The sequence below is a fragment of the Lepisma saccharinum genome, chromosome 16, assembly GCF_977018435.1.
Source record: "Lepisma saccharinum chromosome 16, izLepSacc3.1, whole genome shotgun sequence".
Lineage (NCBI taxonomy): Eukaryota > Metazoa > Arthropoda > Insecta > Zygentoma > Lepismatidae > Lepisma > Lepisma saccharinum.
In genome coordinates, this window is record NC_139244.1 from 3289419 (window position 1) to 3306192 (window position 16774).

Here is a 16774-nt window from a genome sequence, read left to right on the forward strand (position 1 = left end):
AGTATCGGTAAATAAATTCCAACTGATACTTTCCAATACCGGTATCGGCCCTAATATCTTTTGTTTGTAAATTAATGATAAAGGATGTTTGTATAATTTGTTAGTGTTTTCAAACAGTTATAGCTTTATTCTTGTACGAGCAATTGTGTTTCTTTCAATGTATAAATGAATACACATGATTATTTTTACAAGGTGTGTGTATATCATACAAAATATGCAAACATATGTTAATTCTCAGAATGTAGTGAGAATGGTTCTTTATTAATGTGGATTATTAATAACTTGGAGATTACTGACTATTTAGTACTTTTACCTATACATATTCTAACACATTCTCTCATCTTCAGGCAAAAGGAAATTTGTTCTTGTGAATGAAAGAGAGGAGGTGCTCTCTCGAAACATAGTGTTAGAAGTATAGGTACAAGCACTAGACAATGGATAATATTCTATTAACATGCATGGTAATAATATGTAATGCGAAGATTTGTGCACAGTTGTTATCAATATTAAAATATTATTTGCTTGAAAGTTTTACATGAAATAAAATTTTGCAACACTTTGAAAAATATTGGTATCCATTCGAAAAAATCCTTGCACTAAACTGAAGAGTGTCAAATTTATGCAGTGGCTATTAAAACTCAGGATCTTTAAAATAGCCTTAACATTTAGTGGACAGCTGGTAATACTGTCTTACCAGCACCACTTGCCATTTCATCAACACTTCAGTTCTTCACTTGTTCATTTGCATACATATGAGGGTATGACACTCAAATTACAAAACAATATATCAATTTGTCACTATTATTAACAAGCCCAAATTGAAAATGTCTGTTTCCCTCTGAATACTATGGGATAGATTTTATAAATTGGCTATCTTAGACTACCACTTTTTCCTGTTAGGGTCTAGCAGGAAATGTCCAATTTTCAAAACCTTCCCAAAATTAGGGTTTTCTAAAAATTTGCATATATATATTTTTTAAAAATTGGGAGGGGGATTACATGTCCTCAAAGAGCGGTCTTTTGTTGTGCTTCCCTGCAAATTTGGTCCCCCTCTCCCCGCTAAAAGCCATTTAATTTCGAAAGAAAACAAAACTGATTTTATCACCCTATGACGATTAGTTCTTGAAGTAAGTGTTTTTTTTGTTTTTTTCTGCAAGTTTGAAAAGCACACAATTCAAAACTTCCCATCGTGAGAAGCTATTTATGCACGCAAGGCTCCATCCACGAAAGGTTAATGAAAACTTGTTAATATGCTTGTAAATATGCATACAGCAAAAGCCTATAAATGTCCATAAATGATAGCAGGGGTGCCCACAGGGGGGGGGGGATTATGGCACAGGGATTTTTTCCTTAAAATAATATTAAACTTAACATTTAATATCTTTTCCAAACATATATGTAAAAATTATACACCTTAAATGTACCATATTTAATCCATTAGACAAAGAAAATAAAGTGTTCAAGGGTATTATCGAGGGGGGGTGGAAAAATATCCAACTCTCACATAATAGGCCTTAATTGACACAAGGGTTCTGAGGGGGATTCTTTATTAAACTTTGGGGGGGACAGTATCCAACTCTACATTTTAGATTTAGTTAGAGGGGGATTTAGCATTAAATTGAGGGGGTATCCAATTATTGTGGATTATTATTGTCTTAGACTTTTGTGGAAGTTCTGGTGTGGAGACTGAGAATTATTTGTTTGGAGGAGGCAATATTCACTCTTCAATATCAACAATAAGTCTAAAATTGGCATGGAAATTTTTGTGGTAGGATTGAGTATGAAATTTAAAGGGGGGGATAGAAAGTTCTTCATAGAGTGTTAAATCTTAGATTTTCAAGTGATTTCTGTAGTGGAGAGAGAGTTCGGACATTACATTTTGGAGTCTGCATTTAGTGATATGGTAGGTTACCTTACCTTACCAATTGGCTCTACAGCTCTGGGTGAGCTTTGGCCTCCTGCACTATCAGCCTCCAAGCATTTCGGTCCAATATCTTCTCCCTCCATCCATGGACTCCCATTCTTTGTAGATCTTGTACGACACTATCCCGCCATCTTAGTTTGGGTCTGCCTCTTCTTCTTGTGGAGTACATTCTCTCATACATAATTCTTCGCGGCATTCTATCCTTATTCATACGTTCTATATGACCCATCCAACTAATTCTTCTGGCTTTAATAAATCTTACTATATCCTTTTGATTTAAGATGGAATTTATCTCTTCATTGTTTCGTCTTCTCCAGAAATCTCCATCCTTGATTGGTCCATATATTTTTCTGATTATTCTTCTTTCAGTTTTCCTTAATTGCTGTTCGTCTTCTACACTCATTGTCCATACCTCAGCACTGTAAGTTATTACCGGTCTAATAAGTGTTTTGTAAATCAATAGTTTGGTATATCTGCTAATTAACTTGCTTTTTAGTAATTGAATGTTGGCATAATATGCTTTGTTCCCTGCATTTATTCTTTCTCTAATTGCATCGTGCATGTTATTCTGGTCATTTATCGTCATTCCAAGATACTTGAAGTTTGTTACCGCTTCAAATTTCTTGTCATCTATTGTAAATTGTTGGTAACGTTTTCCATCTTGCTTTGGAGTCACCAGTAGGAATTTGGTTTTATTCATGTTTGTCTGTAACCCAATTTTATTTGCTTCTTCTTCTAATTGTAACGTACAGCTCATTGTGCTGCATAAAAGGGCGTTGCCTCTAAGGAAGTGTAAAAACAGAACTCAAGCAGGAAGTAAGGACTTACGTCACATACACTTGTCTCATCCTTGACGCGTGTGATAAAGACAAGGCCCTTCCTCCCCCTTCTTCTTAGTCAAGGGCAAGGTTACCGTAAAGGCGACCAACAGGAAGTTGAGGTGGTTTAGTAAAAATAAACAAGGCCAAGACCTTGGCCCTGACCACAGGCCTCAAGGCATCTTAACCACAAGAAAACCTCCGTCAGGGCCAGCAAGGCCAAATGGACAGATTACGAAAATAACCACAAGGTTGGGAGCACTAAGAGCTGGGTTGAGGACGAAGACAAGGTCGTATTGTGAATATATACTTCTTGCAAAACGAGATTCGGGGTCTGTGTCCTGCCGACTTGTGTGACGACGAGAGGCCGCCCTGCCTGACGCCGCTGCTATCTTGGAGGGTAAGACCCATTTTTACTGAGTGGTCTTTCCACTTAGAATTTGCCTATTAGCTATAATCAGGATATGGCCATGAAGCTAGCAATCAGTACTTAGGTACTATAGTGTAAGTCTAAGATATTAAACATATGTCATGACACGAAACAATGCCTTTTTAGTTGAAGAGTTAGTGTTAAGTTTTTAGTTATTAGAAACCCCACGCAATAGCGTTACATTTGGTGGAGGTGCGATCTCTGCTTTATCCAGCGGAGGGCCGATCCCAGTTCAACCCTTTTACCCCAACCCCAAAATTGGTTGTCTAGATACTTTGATTCTAGGTTCCGTGTTGTCTCTTGTGGTTTGTTGGCGGTCTTTGGTTCAAAAGTGTTATTCCTCTTTTCGTCGCTTTCTGTCGTATTGGTTCCGCTTTGGTTTGTCTTGAGGTATCCGCTTTGCTCGTTGTCCGGAATTATGTAGGTTTAATGGTTCTCACACGTCAACAAACGACTGGTGAACGCAAACCCCTGCTTACTGCCACCGTTACGTGTCCTCTCCCTGCTTGTTCGGAGGAAGCAATAAATACACCGCTACCTACCGAAAGTGATATATTCGAAATGCCAGATCCTACGTCAAACTCCGCTATGTGTTCTTACGCTAGAGTTCCGTCGATCCAACCGGATATTTTTAACGCTGACCCTGGAGAAAGTATAACAGACTTTTTCAACACATATAAGAGAGTTTCTTCCATTTTAGGTTGGACCGATGCGCAAAAGGTCACATTTCTGCCTGCGTATTTAAAGAAAAGCGCGTTGGCTTACTGGGATTTGAATCGCGCCACGTTAGAAGGTCTAGAAGGGTTTCCACAGGTCGAAGAAGCATTGACTAAGGCTTTTCAACCACTTTTACCGGTCGGACAAGCTTATCTAGATTTAGCTGCAAGAAAGAAACAAACCAACGAGTCGATAGAGAATTATTTTTACGATGTGCTAAAAATGTGCAAGCGAGCAGATCCTAATATGAATGATGACGGGAAAATAAATTTTGTTTGTAATGGCTTGCCAGCACAAGACGCAGAAAGGTTAGTAACAATGAAAGCACAAACACTAGATGAATTGTTGGCTAATTTGCGACTTTTGGAACGCGCAAAACGGCAAGCAGACATCGCTTCGCGATCTTACGCACAGGTTGTCAAAGGTTCAAATGACAAGCAGAAAGAATTTGACGGAAGATCGGGAAGTGAAACGAGATATGTACACACGATGGAAGAATCTCGAAACGCTGACCGTGAGAGACGAAACAACCCTCCAGTTTCAAACACACACAGAGGTTCCAATAGAGGTAGAGGTTTTTCTAATTCCTTCCGAGGTAGAGCTAATAACGGCAATAACAGTAGGAACAATGATCGAGCTTGCTACTCGTGTGGATCAAAATTTCACTATGCGCGTTTTTGTCCAAATAGGGGTTCATATCCTTCAAATGAAAGATATTCCACCAATCGAGGACGTGGATCTTTTTCAATGCAAGGCCGTGATTCTAGAGGAAATAATCATAGGAATTTCGAACGAAATCCTAACAAAGGTACCCGAACCCCTTCCCCTTTTCAAAGAAACTCGGGAAACCCAAACGCATAACGGGAATGCGCCACAGGGGTCGCCTTCGCCCAAATAAGCAAAAACCCCTGAGAGAGCGATCGTGTCGTGCAGAAAATTGTTCTTCTTTCTCATTAGGTGACGAGAATTACAACAGAAGACCGATGATACATGTCAATATTTTTAGGAAAAAGATTCCAGCACTTATAGACACTGGTAGTACTTGTAGCCTATTACACTTTGGTATGTTACCGCGCCATCTTAAAATTTCTGCTAGGAAAACAGGTTCAGTGACATTGTCTACGTTATCAGGAGTTGCATCACGAAACACTCCAGTATGTAACTTTTATTTTTGGGTTGGACCACATAAGTTTTATATGCCATTAGCGGTTTGTGCTAATCCTTCGTTGCGAGACCGCATCATTTTAGGCGCAGACTTCTTTAATTGCTTTGTTAGATATTTGAACTCGTCCGGAGTAGTGTTACGTAAACCACAACCTTCCTTTGTACCTTATATTCGGGAAAGGTACACACCTATGGTGAATAACGAGATCCGAATCCTAGTACGGAAAGACGACCAAAGCAGAAGCACGACTAGACGATCGTCACCCGAAAAAGACTCTAAACGTATAAACACGGCATCAATAAAGGTTCCAAGCACTTTCATGCCTCCTAAGAAATTCGTCGCATTTGTTTCCGAGACTAATCGCGACCGAAACTTGCATACTGTCGTTTCCAGAACACAAAAGGAAAAGACAACGGAAGAAGCGCCGAGCGCGATTAACGATAACCTCCCTTCGGGTAGGAAGAGCACTGCTATGACATATTCCAGTGACGTAGCAGATAAGACTCTATTTGAGGAACTTCCGCACATGAACAAGGAGGAAAACAGGAAATGTTCGTCCGCCACAACCAAGCTAAAAGTCTTATCTTCGCATTCGGTGGTATTGGAGCCATACGAATATTCGGAATTAACTATAACTTTTGCTACAGCTGTTCCCAACAATGAGGATTTTATCCTTGAAACGAATAATGGTCTCTATGACCAGTATCGTTGCTTAGTCCCTCGCTTGTTAATAAATTCGTACACAACGACTCATATCCCTATCATTAACATGAATCATTTTCCGGTCACTTTTCCACAGAATTATGTAATTGGTATTTTATGCAAGCCAGAAATAATCCTTCCGACCCCTTCTTCCCCTCGTCAGGATGAAATGCATCATCACGTGGATGTAATAAAGGATGAAAACCTGAAAAGTTCTTTCAAATTCGAAGACAAAGAATTCAACGTTGAGACCGACTTAGATATTTCATCTGATATCACGGACGAACAAAAACGCGAATTACTGACTATTCTGGAGAAATATAAGCACTGTTTTGCATCCTCGCCGGAACAACTTGGTGTCACAAACGCCTATGAAGTTACAATTCCGCTCACAGATGATATTCCAGTTAGACGCACTCCATACAGGGTTTCTCCTAAACAACGTGATTTTATCGAGTCGGAATTGAAGAAAATGCTTTCCTTAGGTATTATCCAGGAATCTGAGTCTGAATATGGAGCACCTATTATCCTTGTAGCGAAAAAAGACGGTTCTTGTCGCATGGTAGTAGATTTTCGCGGGATTAACTCGAAAATGAAGGTTCCAAACTATTGTTTACCAGTTATATCAGATATCATTCACTATCTAAGTGGAGTAAAATACATATCTACGTTAGACCTCTTTTCAGCGTACCATCAGTTAAAAATTGCAGAGAAAGATAGGCATAAAACAGCCCTGGTGACCCCTCTTGGAACATATGAGTATACTCGGCTTCCTTTTGGGTTGGCGAACGCCCCAGCAGCATTTCAAAGGTGTGTAGATAAAGTTTTTGCAGGTCTTAAATGGAACAGTTTATGTGTCTTCCTGGATGACATAATAGTATTTAGCGAAACTTGGGAACAACATTTGGAGAGACTGGAAAAAATGTTTCTCGCTCTGGACCGAGCTAACTTAAAAGCTAAGCCTAGTAAATGTCACTTTGCTTACGCGGAAACAGAAATATTAGGACATGTAATAGGAAGAAACGGAGTCGCCACCGATCCGAAAAAGGTAGCAGCTATTAAGAAAATTCCAGTTCCAACGAACCTAAAACAGGTTAGATCGTTTCTTGGTTGTGCAAATTTTTTTCGTCGGTTTATAGAGGGCTTTTCATTAATTGCCAAACCTCTTACCGATCTTACAAAGAAAGGTGTACCATTTCTTATGGGTGAACATCAAATCGAAGCTTTTAACAAACTGAAAGAACGTTTGTCGTCCGCCCCTGTGCTACGACATTTTGATCCCAAATTGCCAATCGAATTACATTGCGATTCTTCAACAATGGGCTTCGGTTCAATGCTCTGTCACGTGACACGAGATCCAAATAATGAAAAGAAAACTATAACCCAGCCAGTTTCATTTTGTTCACGATTATTCACGGGACCACAGGTTAATTATAGTATTTGCGAAAAAGAAGTATACTGTCTTGTATTCTCTGTGCTTCACTTTCGTCAATACTTGACAGACACTTTCTTCACAGCAGTAGTAGATAGTGCAGGAGCTTGTTGGTTACGAACAGCGAAGGATCTCACCAATCGTTTGGCTCGCTGGAGCATAAGGCTCTCTGAATATAAGTTCGCCATAAGACACCGTCCAGGACGTCTTAATTGCGTGCCGGACTGTCTATCTCGCACTGCATCAGCTCCTTTAACAGACGAGGAACGTGATTTCATTGATCATGGGGATATAGTTGAGACTATAGATCAACAGGTTGATCTTGGGTCAACTGATCGCGCTACCATGATACGAAATCGCCAGATGCAGGATCCAGAAGTCAAGGCACTAATAGAATTAAAAGAACGCGACCCATCCCATCTTTCTGTTCGTTATTACGAACTAGATAACGGAGTGCTATATAGGCGCAATACAGGCAGAAAGCTTCTGGTAATTCCCGATAACATGATACATGATGTGCTAACAGAGGTGCATGACTCACCGTACACCGGAGGACACTTAGGTCAAACTAAATGTTTGCAGAAGGTAAATGAAAGATATTACTGGAGAACATCGCGAAATGACGTAATACATTACGTACGATCGTGCCAGATATGTCAAGAGAAAAACGCACCATCAGGAATGAAGCAGGGTTATCTTCACCCTCTTCCGATGGGAAATATTTGTGAATCTTGGAGTTCAGATGTATTCGGACCAATAACGCCATCCAATGGTTACAAGTATATTTTGTTTGCTGTAGATTCACTCTCATCTTGGGTAGTTGCTCAACCTCTCAGAAGCTTATCTGCAAAGAAAATCGCTACCTTCTTTGTCCAGAAAATTTTTACAGTATATGGTCCAGTGTCCACTATTCTTACAGACCGTGGTTCTGTTTACCAAGCTGCCTTGGTGGAAAATATCTTGAACGAACTTAAAATAAAACATCTGAATACCAGCGGCTATCACCCTCAGTGTAATGGAAAAGCAGAACGCGTAAATAGGAGCATTGCTAATATGCTCAGTAAATATACCGCTAAACATCAGAAAGACTGGGCGTCTTATCTGAATCTTGCAGTATATGCTTACAACTGTAGTCCCCTAGAAGGATTATCAGGTTTATCTCCCTACGAAATCATGTATGGTCGTAAACCAAATTTTCCACTAGAAATAGGATTGAATTCAAATCCTGTAGACTCATTCTCTGAAAATTTTCGGAAACATGCACGAACCATTCGTGATATCGCCAAAGAACTGCACAGTAAACGGCACCAGAACTCAAAACATCGGTACGACAATAACCGTCAAGAACCATCCTTTGTTGTAGGTGACCTTGTTATGGTTTACATGCCTGCAAAACAAAAAGGACTTTCCGACAAGTTACGACGTAAATATGATGGTCCATTTTCAATTACAAATGTCAGAGGTAAGAATGTTTATGATGTGGAACGAGTGAAGGGAAAGAAAACACTACGTGTGAACATTTCTCGCTTAAAGCAATACTGGCCACGATCAGGTCTTTCACAGTAAAGCAAGTTATTTTATGCACCAAGGTTAATCGGGACGCCGATTAAAAACGTATTTAAATATAGTGGACGCATATATTATATAAAAAGGGTTTAGTTTCGAACATGGTTCTTTTGATTACCAGGCAAGTAATTGCTACTTTTCATCGCATTCAGGAGAAATTCATTTCAAAGGGCAATATATATATAATTGTTATTTCGCTTAGGAGAAACAACAGCAGTATCTGGTTCTCAATTATTTTTCCTCCTCTGTTTATAGTGGATATTTCTATGGCTATCGCCACACAGGTAAGAAAGAAGGAATGAGCGATCTCAACTGTCTAGACAAACAACATATGCATGCCACTCGCTTCCTGACAACTTCCTCGTGCCGTGGCGATAGGCTCTTAGCCCAGGCTCCGCGTGTTATCTATCAACCGAGTTGCGGTCTGCTTCTTATCTCTACAAGAAAGACCTAAACAAGTCGACTTCCCTATCTAATTCTCTTATTAAACTTCCAGAATAAAATAGCACACGATTGTTTCTTAAAACTTGTTTTATTCGGTTATAGTAGCCCAAATTACAGATATACATATCTACTATAAAATGTCATATGCATTATAGTCACAAAAATAAATGTTTTTTTTTTTCAGTTGCCATAATTAAAAGACTTTCTTAGGAAGGTAGGAAAACAGTTCTATTTTTGTGCCTTACGCTACGCGTATATACGCTTCGCCTTCATAAGACACGAAAGCACGCCAGTTGGCTAATCATCGCGCTTACGCTGTTTTAGCATTTTTTTTTCTCTCTTTCTATCTACCCATTATTGTTACTATTATTTTAACTCTTTTAATATATATTTATCTATGTCTAACGGTTACCTGGGAAAAATTGTAATAGAAGGATTGGAATTAGTAATTACTCCTGCTGGGCCCCAATTTCAATCCATCATTCAAGGAATAGCTTCGCAGCTAAACGTTTCTCCATCGAGAGTTCTTGAACCAGTTAAAGTAGACACAATTAACAAATATCTTTCAGTGTTATTTAAAACTCAGTCGGCCGACAAATTCTTCACGGATTGCACTGAAATTGCCCGTAATTTTATACGCATTCATATGAAAGCTGGTATTTATAGGAATTTTCCGATTAGCATCGGCGATAAAAGTAACACGGAAGTATTGCAACTTTTGCAACAGTTGGATACCCTTTTAGCTACAGAGGCGCCAAAAGAACGTTCCCCCTTGGAGTAACTACTGCTCTCGGAACTTACTTAAGCATTCATGAGTGTGAAAGGCAATTTTAACACAGATTATAGATATGTAATAGTTTTATTGCGTTGACAAAGAAAGCGTCGTCTACGTCCAATTGTATTGTTAGTAGGCCTATCTCTATATTATATTCTTACCTGTAGATAAACAACATTTCTTTTTAGGGGGTACACAAGTTTTATCACGTTTTAATTTAACTTGGTCTTAATGATGCAGTATGGCAATTAATGTTGACCATTGGTTATTTCGATTGAGCACAGAAATTTTCGAAATTCCAAGTGTTGGAAATATTAGAGACTCCGTGTGTGAGCAAGTAGTTTTTTCGGAGCTATTGTTATTTGTAAAGTTTGTCAACGCTTGCGCAGTTACAGTTGAAAGAAAGAACGCCTTTCTTGAGGATTCCCTTTTATGTATTCAAACGTTCATTTTTAGATGTTACCAGCTCTATCACTTGGAATTCCATTTTGATTGTGAGTTCAACGTTTCCTTCCAAACATTGGATTTATATGCTTACTAACATGAGTTCTGATACCGTTCCCATTCACATTGACGAGAGCAGTCAAGATTCTATTTCTAGCCTTTCGACTGTTCTTGTTCATGCTTTTCCTGATGACATGTCCATCTCGGATGACTCAATGGATAATATATCAATTCTTGTGAATGACGATGAATTTGCCCGGGGCATACTTCCAGAAGTTCCCAATTTACCTTTACATTTGTATTCACCAACCATGATGGATATTCAAGACGCTTTTATGCCAATAGGCCATGATGAGGAAATCGAATTATTAATTTTTACCTTCATGCATATCGATTTCGTACAGGCCTTTGTAACAGCGGAAAATGTGCACATAGATGAGGGCATTGATATCCTGCCCGCAGTCCTACCACGGGACTCTGCGGCTTTTCTTTATGTTGTCCATGACGTTATTACATTCCTACGTGAGGGTCTACGCAGACTGGTGACTTCCGAGTCACGGACAACCTGGCTCGAAGAGAGAGCTATAGAGCTACGGAATTACATTGGGTCCATTGTTCAGGTGGCAGGAGATCTATGGACTCTTCATACCTGCCTCGATTATACAAATGGGTCATTGCATTACTGGCCTGTCTACCTTGAAGCTAGGGTAGGCTTATACGAACCGTAGTTCATTCATTGTGTATATACATATGAGTATTTGTATAACTAGTTATGTTCACGGTCTTATTCGACCTGGCTGAAGTATTCATATAATATATATTATATCTATCTATATATATTTTTTTCTCATTATTATTATTTTTTTATTATTATTATTATATTGTTATTATTATTGGCAAAGTTATTACTGTAGGTGTTCAACCTTTGCCACTGTTGTAATGTCTCGTACCAATATTATCATATATTCTTCTGAGTATTATTATTATTATTTTTATTATTATTAATAATACTATTAGTTATTGTTGTTTAGTTTTGCAACCGAGTGTCGTTTAGCGTTCATTTACAACCCATAGCATTTTCAACATGCTTTCCTTCAACCCTACAAACAATGTCTGGCTATTGTCTAGGTCACAACTTATGTTACGTGTTTTAATTGCTTCGGGTCGAAGCAATAATTCCCAGGGGAGATATATAAGTGTATAGTATGGGCACTTATGCTATCTCTAGTTTCAGATATTCAAGATGCTTTTGGTATACCTAATTTTATTTTTGGATGATGTTTGGACCATCCCAACCATTAGGCTCATGCCTGGAGCTTACTGGCGCCAACTACCCAAGGTCATCCTCTATGAAGGAAGCGTCCCCCTTACCTACATGGAGTCTCTACCCGACCAAGATATTGTTGACTATTCTATGATGAACTTCGCTAAAAAGGATAAGGTAAATTACGTGGAAACGAACCACGAGGTAGAAATATTTCATTCCTTGGACAAAATGGTAAGTGAATTTCAACACTTATTTAGTGTTCATTTGAATAATACATATGTTGAATTTCCTCCACCTCCTGAGGAGTATTCCAGAGCTAAACGTGGACTTGGACTAAATTTCATTGGAAACTTTGCTAACTGGTGCTGCGGTATTTTGAGTGAGAACCAATTCCATGAACTTTTGGTGAATGAACACACTCTTAACGCTGAAATACATAAGGTCACGTCTAGTCTCAAAAATGAACATCAGAAAGTACACTTATTAAAAACGCAAATTCGTGATTTAATTCAACAGACAAACGACACGCTGATTACTGTTGAAACTCAAGTAAATTTACTAAAAACTAGTTTTGGAAATAAATTGACAGAATTGGCCAGAATCACCAATAGGACGACTCAAAACTTGAATATAATGGCTTTAAGATCTCTATTATTGCATCAGCTCTTGTTAAGCTCTATGATTAATTCCGAGATACGAGAATTAAGAACGTCATGTTTCGCAAACAAAATTCCGTTATATCTAATCAGACCTCAAACATTAAAACGAGACCTCAAACAACTAAAATTCACCTTAGCAGTAAAGGGATATCAGTTAGCTATACCTACTACTAATCTAATGAAATACTATACAGTGCCATTAGCTCATTGCTTGTTTTCACCTAAACAAGTAGTAGTCACATTAAAAATTCCGATCACGAAAATAGGTGAAAATCCTATCCTAGAAGAATTTCTTACGGTTCCATTTCGTTGGCTAAATAGCACTTGCAACATTATCCATCCGCCATTATACTCGGCAACAAGTCCAACTTCGGTTCGACTCCTGTCAGGGACCTTTTTGGCCACCTGCGACCCACACAATTCGCCAATGTGTTACTTACCTCGATTCGGTCACGATGCCACTTTAGGTTCTTCCTGTGCACAAAAGATCCGCCAAGGAGCGACTATTAGTGAGTTAGCTGGCCATTGCATGTATCAATGTTACGAAGGAAGTAACGTAATCGTGACGGAAGTATCGCAGGATCATTACGTAATCACCAACCCACCGCCCAAGATTAAAGGAGAATGCAACGGCAATGACATCATAATCGACACTTACAAAACTGAACCCGGAGCTTTGGAAGTCACTCTGCCATGTAATTGCTCATTGTCAATTACAGACGAAACTCATATTCCTAGAACTTTCCCCTGCTCTAGTAAAACGAGCGACGAGCTGCATAGTTATCATATTCTGCCAGCCTCGTGGGGCAAAATACCGACGATGAAAATAGATGTATTATTTTCTGGTAGTAAGGCAGCCGAGTTTAACCATTTCAACGACTGCCTAGATGCAAAGTGGCCCACAAAAATACCATTTCTAAAGATAACAACTCAAACAGAACCGCCTGAGGAAAATAATGAATTAATTGACGATTTAGACGATTTAGACACCGACATCTATAAGGGAAACCTTTCCAAAATTTCGTTTAGTCTAATTTGGAATGTAGCACTCACTCTAATCACAGCATGGTTGATATACAAATATCGCTTATTGGCCACACAGTTAATTGCTCTTAAACAAGTCCAACCCTCAGAAGCACTGGAACCCTCACAGGAAGTATTCCATACAATCATTGATTACTCAATAGTTATAATGATTTTAATATTAGTTCTTGTGTTTTTAATTTGGATAATCAAGAGATATAAGGAAAGTTGTTGCCAACACAAACCTAATCAGAAAGCCCCAACTGCTTCTACAAGTGTACTATTTCATAATGACAAGGTGCAACTGACACCCAAACCCCCCAAAACACCACGACCTCTACCACGTACGTTCACACCAGCGCATAACCCGATACACATGAGCATGACAGCATGACTAGCCGTGCTGACAATCTTAGTACATTCATTTATACCAAATAATGGCTTATCAATGAAAACCTTTGTCACCCCGGGAATTTATATGACAGAAATAGATCCCCCTATCTTATATACAACTTCTGTTCCTCTGCTGTACCGTTTACAGTACAATGCAGCCTTTACTGAGATTGTTGATTGGGAAAATTTACCCTTTTCTTTAGGAAATACCACGATTGCTACTGATCCCGCATTACAAGGATGGAGTTATTTCTTAGCTTCCAAAACTCACATTCGCTCACTTTTCCTGAAAGATCCAGATATCAACAGAATCCAAACCAGAATACGGCAATTCCCTGCCGGTGACTGGATAGATATTAAGGAGCTTGCACTAAACATTCATCCCCAAATGCTAACTATGTTAATTTCCGCTTGTCAGAATAGGAAGATTCATCCTGCTCTGTTACCATTTCACATTCTGTTACAACATATTCAAGCTCTCACCAGTAAATTACGGAATTATAACTATACTCTAGCCATACCTTCTGATAACCTCGGACAGTATTACAACACACCTATACTCGAATGCACTATTGGGCCCACATATGCCCTCATTGCATTGAAAATACCGCTAATCCAACGTCGTTCCAGAATTAGGATATTCGATCTAAAACCCCTGCCCTTCCAGCATAACGATCAAATATGTCAAGTGCAAATAATAAAGGATACAATTATTTTCGATGAAATCGATCAAACCTATTTCGATCATTTATGTACCTTAACCACAGACACGTTATGCTTCATCTCTCCGATTAGGAATGTAGTTACTACAGAACATCAATGTGTTAGATCAATTATTAGCGAGAATGTACCTTCTGTCGTACGAAACTGTCCCCTACACTGTCACACTGACTCGATGGTTAATCTACCTGTATTACTAAATGTTTCCACTTACTTAGTACTCTCACCAATGGATGAAGAGATCAGCGTGAAATGTGAAAGCATCTTATTTAGCTTCAAAAGGAACTCTCCCTATGGCACATTAGTTGTACAACTTGGTTGTCAATGTACACTCTGCGTCTTTTCTAGGTGTTATCAAGCACAATTTCCTTGCATTTTACCCAATCAGTCAAGAGCCCAAATCTCTAATTTTATTCCTATCCACTGGATAAATTATCAATCCACAAACATCACTAACTATGAATGTACAACCGAATTAATTGACAAACCTGCATGCACCATGGACAGTCATCAGATACAACACTTGAATGGAGACCCAATATCACTAGTCCCCACTCATGCCTGGTTGAGCATTATGACTGGTATAGTCTTCCTTATCATAGCATGGATCCTATACAAGGTCCATTGCAGAAAATCGAAGCCATTGAAACCTACCTCCGTTCCGGTGGGCATGAAAACAAATACCATGAGAGCTCCGTCTTATGAAGCACCGAAATGTCCCATTTATGAAAGTATTCTAGAATAAACTTCACTTTACTAATGACACGTAAGTTTCAGAGTATGGACATCTTTATTCTCCAAGATGACCAGAGCCCGGAACAAGTCATCCCTGAGAGGACTTCCCTGACTCTACAAGAATCTTCAACTTGATGGACTCAACTACGGAGCACCACATTCTCCCCTTCGGCTGAGAACATCAACTATGACCTGCGCACTGCATCCAAGAGACCTTCGCGCAAGAACTACCATAAGTGAAGTGAAAAGTGATACCTATCTAAAGGACATTACTAGCCAGACAAAAGGCCAATATATTATTGTAATTATATCAAATGTAGCTAGTACTTCAAAGGCCATATCCATGATATCCATATATATATATATTCTCAATTTTAATTTTAGCTTTGACTGCCACATACATTATATACCGGGCATGTCAATACTTAGCTTAGATGGGGGCCATCTAAGATAAGGAGGGGCGTTATGTAACGTACAGCTCATTGTGCTGCATAAAAGGGCGTTGCCTCTAAGGAAGTGTAAAAACAGAACTCAAGCAGGAAGTAAGGACTTACGTCACATACACTTGTCTCATCCTTGACGCGTGTGATAAAGACAAGGCCCTTCCTCCCCCTTCTTCTTAGTCAAGGGCAAGGTTACCGTAAAGGCGACCAACAGGAAGTTGAGGTGGTTTAGTAAAAATAAACAAGGCCAAGACCTTGGCCCTGACCACAGGCCTCAAGGCATCTTAACCACAAGAAAACCTCCGTCAGGGCCAGCAAGGCCAAATGGACAGATTACGAAAATAACCACAAGGTTGGGAGCACTAAGAGCTGGGTTGAGGACGAAGACAAGGTCGTATTGTGAATATATACTTCTTGCAAAACGAGATTCGGGGTCTGTGTCCTGCCGACTTGTGTGACGACGAGAGGCCGCCCTGCCTGACGCCGCTGCTATCTTGGAGGGTAAGACCCATTTTTACTGAGTGGTCTTTCCACTTAGAATTTGCCTATTAGCTATAATCAGGATATGGCCATGAAGCTAGCAATCAGTACTTAGGTACTATAGTGTAAGTCTAAGATATTAAACATATGTCATGACACGAAACAATGCCTTTTTAGTTGAAGAGTTAGTGTTAAGTTTTTAGTTATTAGAAACCCCACGCAATAGCGTTACATAATATCCTGTATGTTCTCTTTAATTCTTCTTCTGTTCTGGATATTATAACTACGTCGTCGGCATATGCGTTAATTTGGCTGAGTTTCGTAAATATTGTTCCTCTTTTGTCTATTTTGCTTATTATTGCATGTAGTGCTATGTTAAATAAGCATGCAAATAGTCCATCTCCTTGTTTTACACCTGTGTTATATTCTGTTAGTTCACCCATATCGCTCCATATTTTGACTTTAAAATATGTGCGTTGCAGTGTCATGTTTGTTAATCTGATCAATTTATTAGGTATTTGTAATTCTGTCATAATTTGTATTAATTTGTGTCTTTTTATACTATCAAAAGCACTACGAAAGTCTATGAATAACATGTAGAGATTTATATTATGTTCATAATGTTTTTCCATTATTT

At 39.0% G+C, this 16774-nt stretch overlaps 1 protein-coding gene across 1 annotated transcript; it reads left to right on the top strand.

Annotated features, from left to right (window-relative positions):
* Positions 1-2837: 2837 nt before the first annotated feature.
* Positions 2838-14373, top strand: LOC145999854 (uncharacterized). The gene is made up of 2 exons (XM_083137122.1): positions 2838-3142; positions 11646-14373. The coding sequence occupies exon 2, from the start codon at positions 11661-11663 to the stop codon at positions 13758-13760; it is 2100 nt and encodes a 699-aa protein (XP_082993248.1). The 5' UTR covers positions 2838-3142; positions 11646-11660; the 3' UTR covers positions 13761-14373.
* Positions 14374-16774: the final 2401 nt, after the last annotated feature.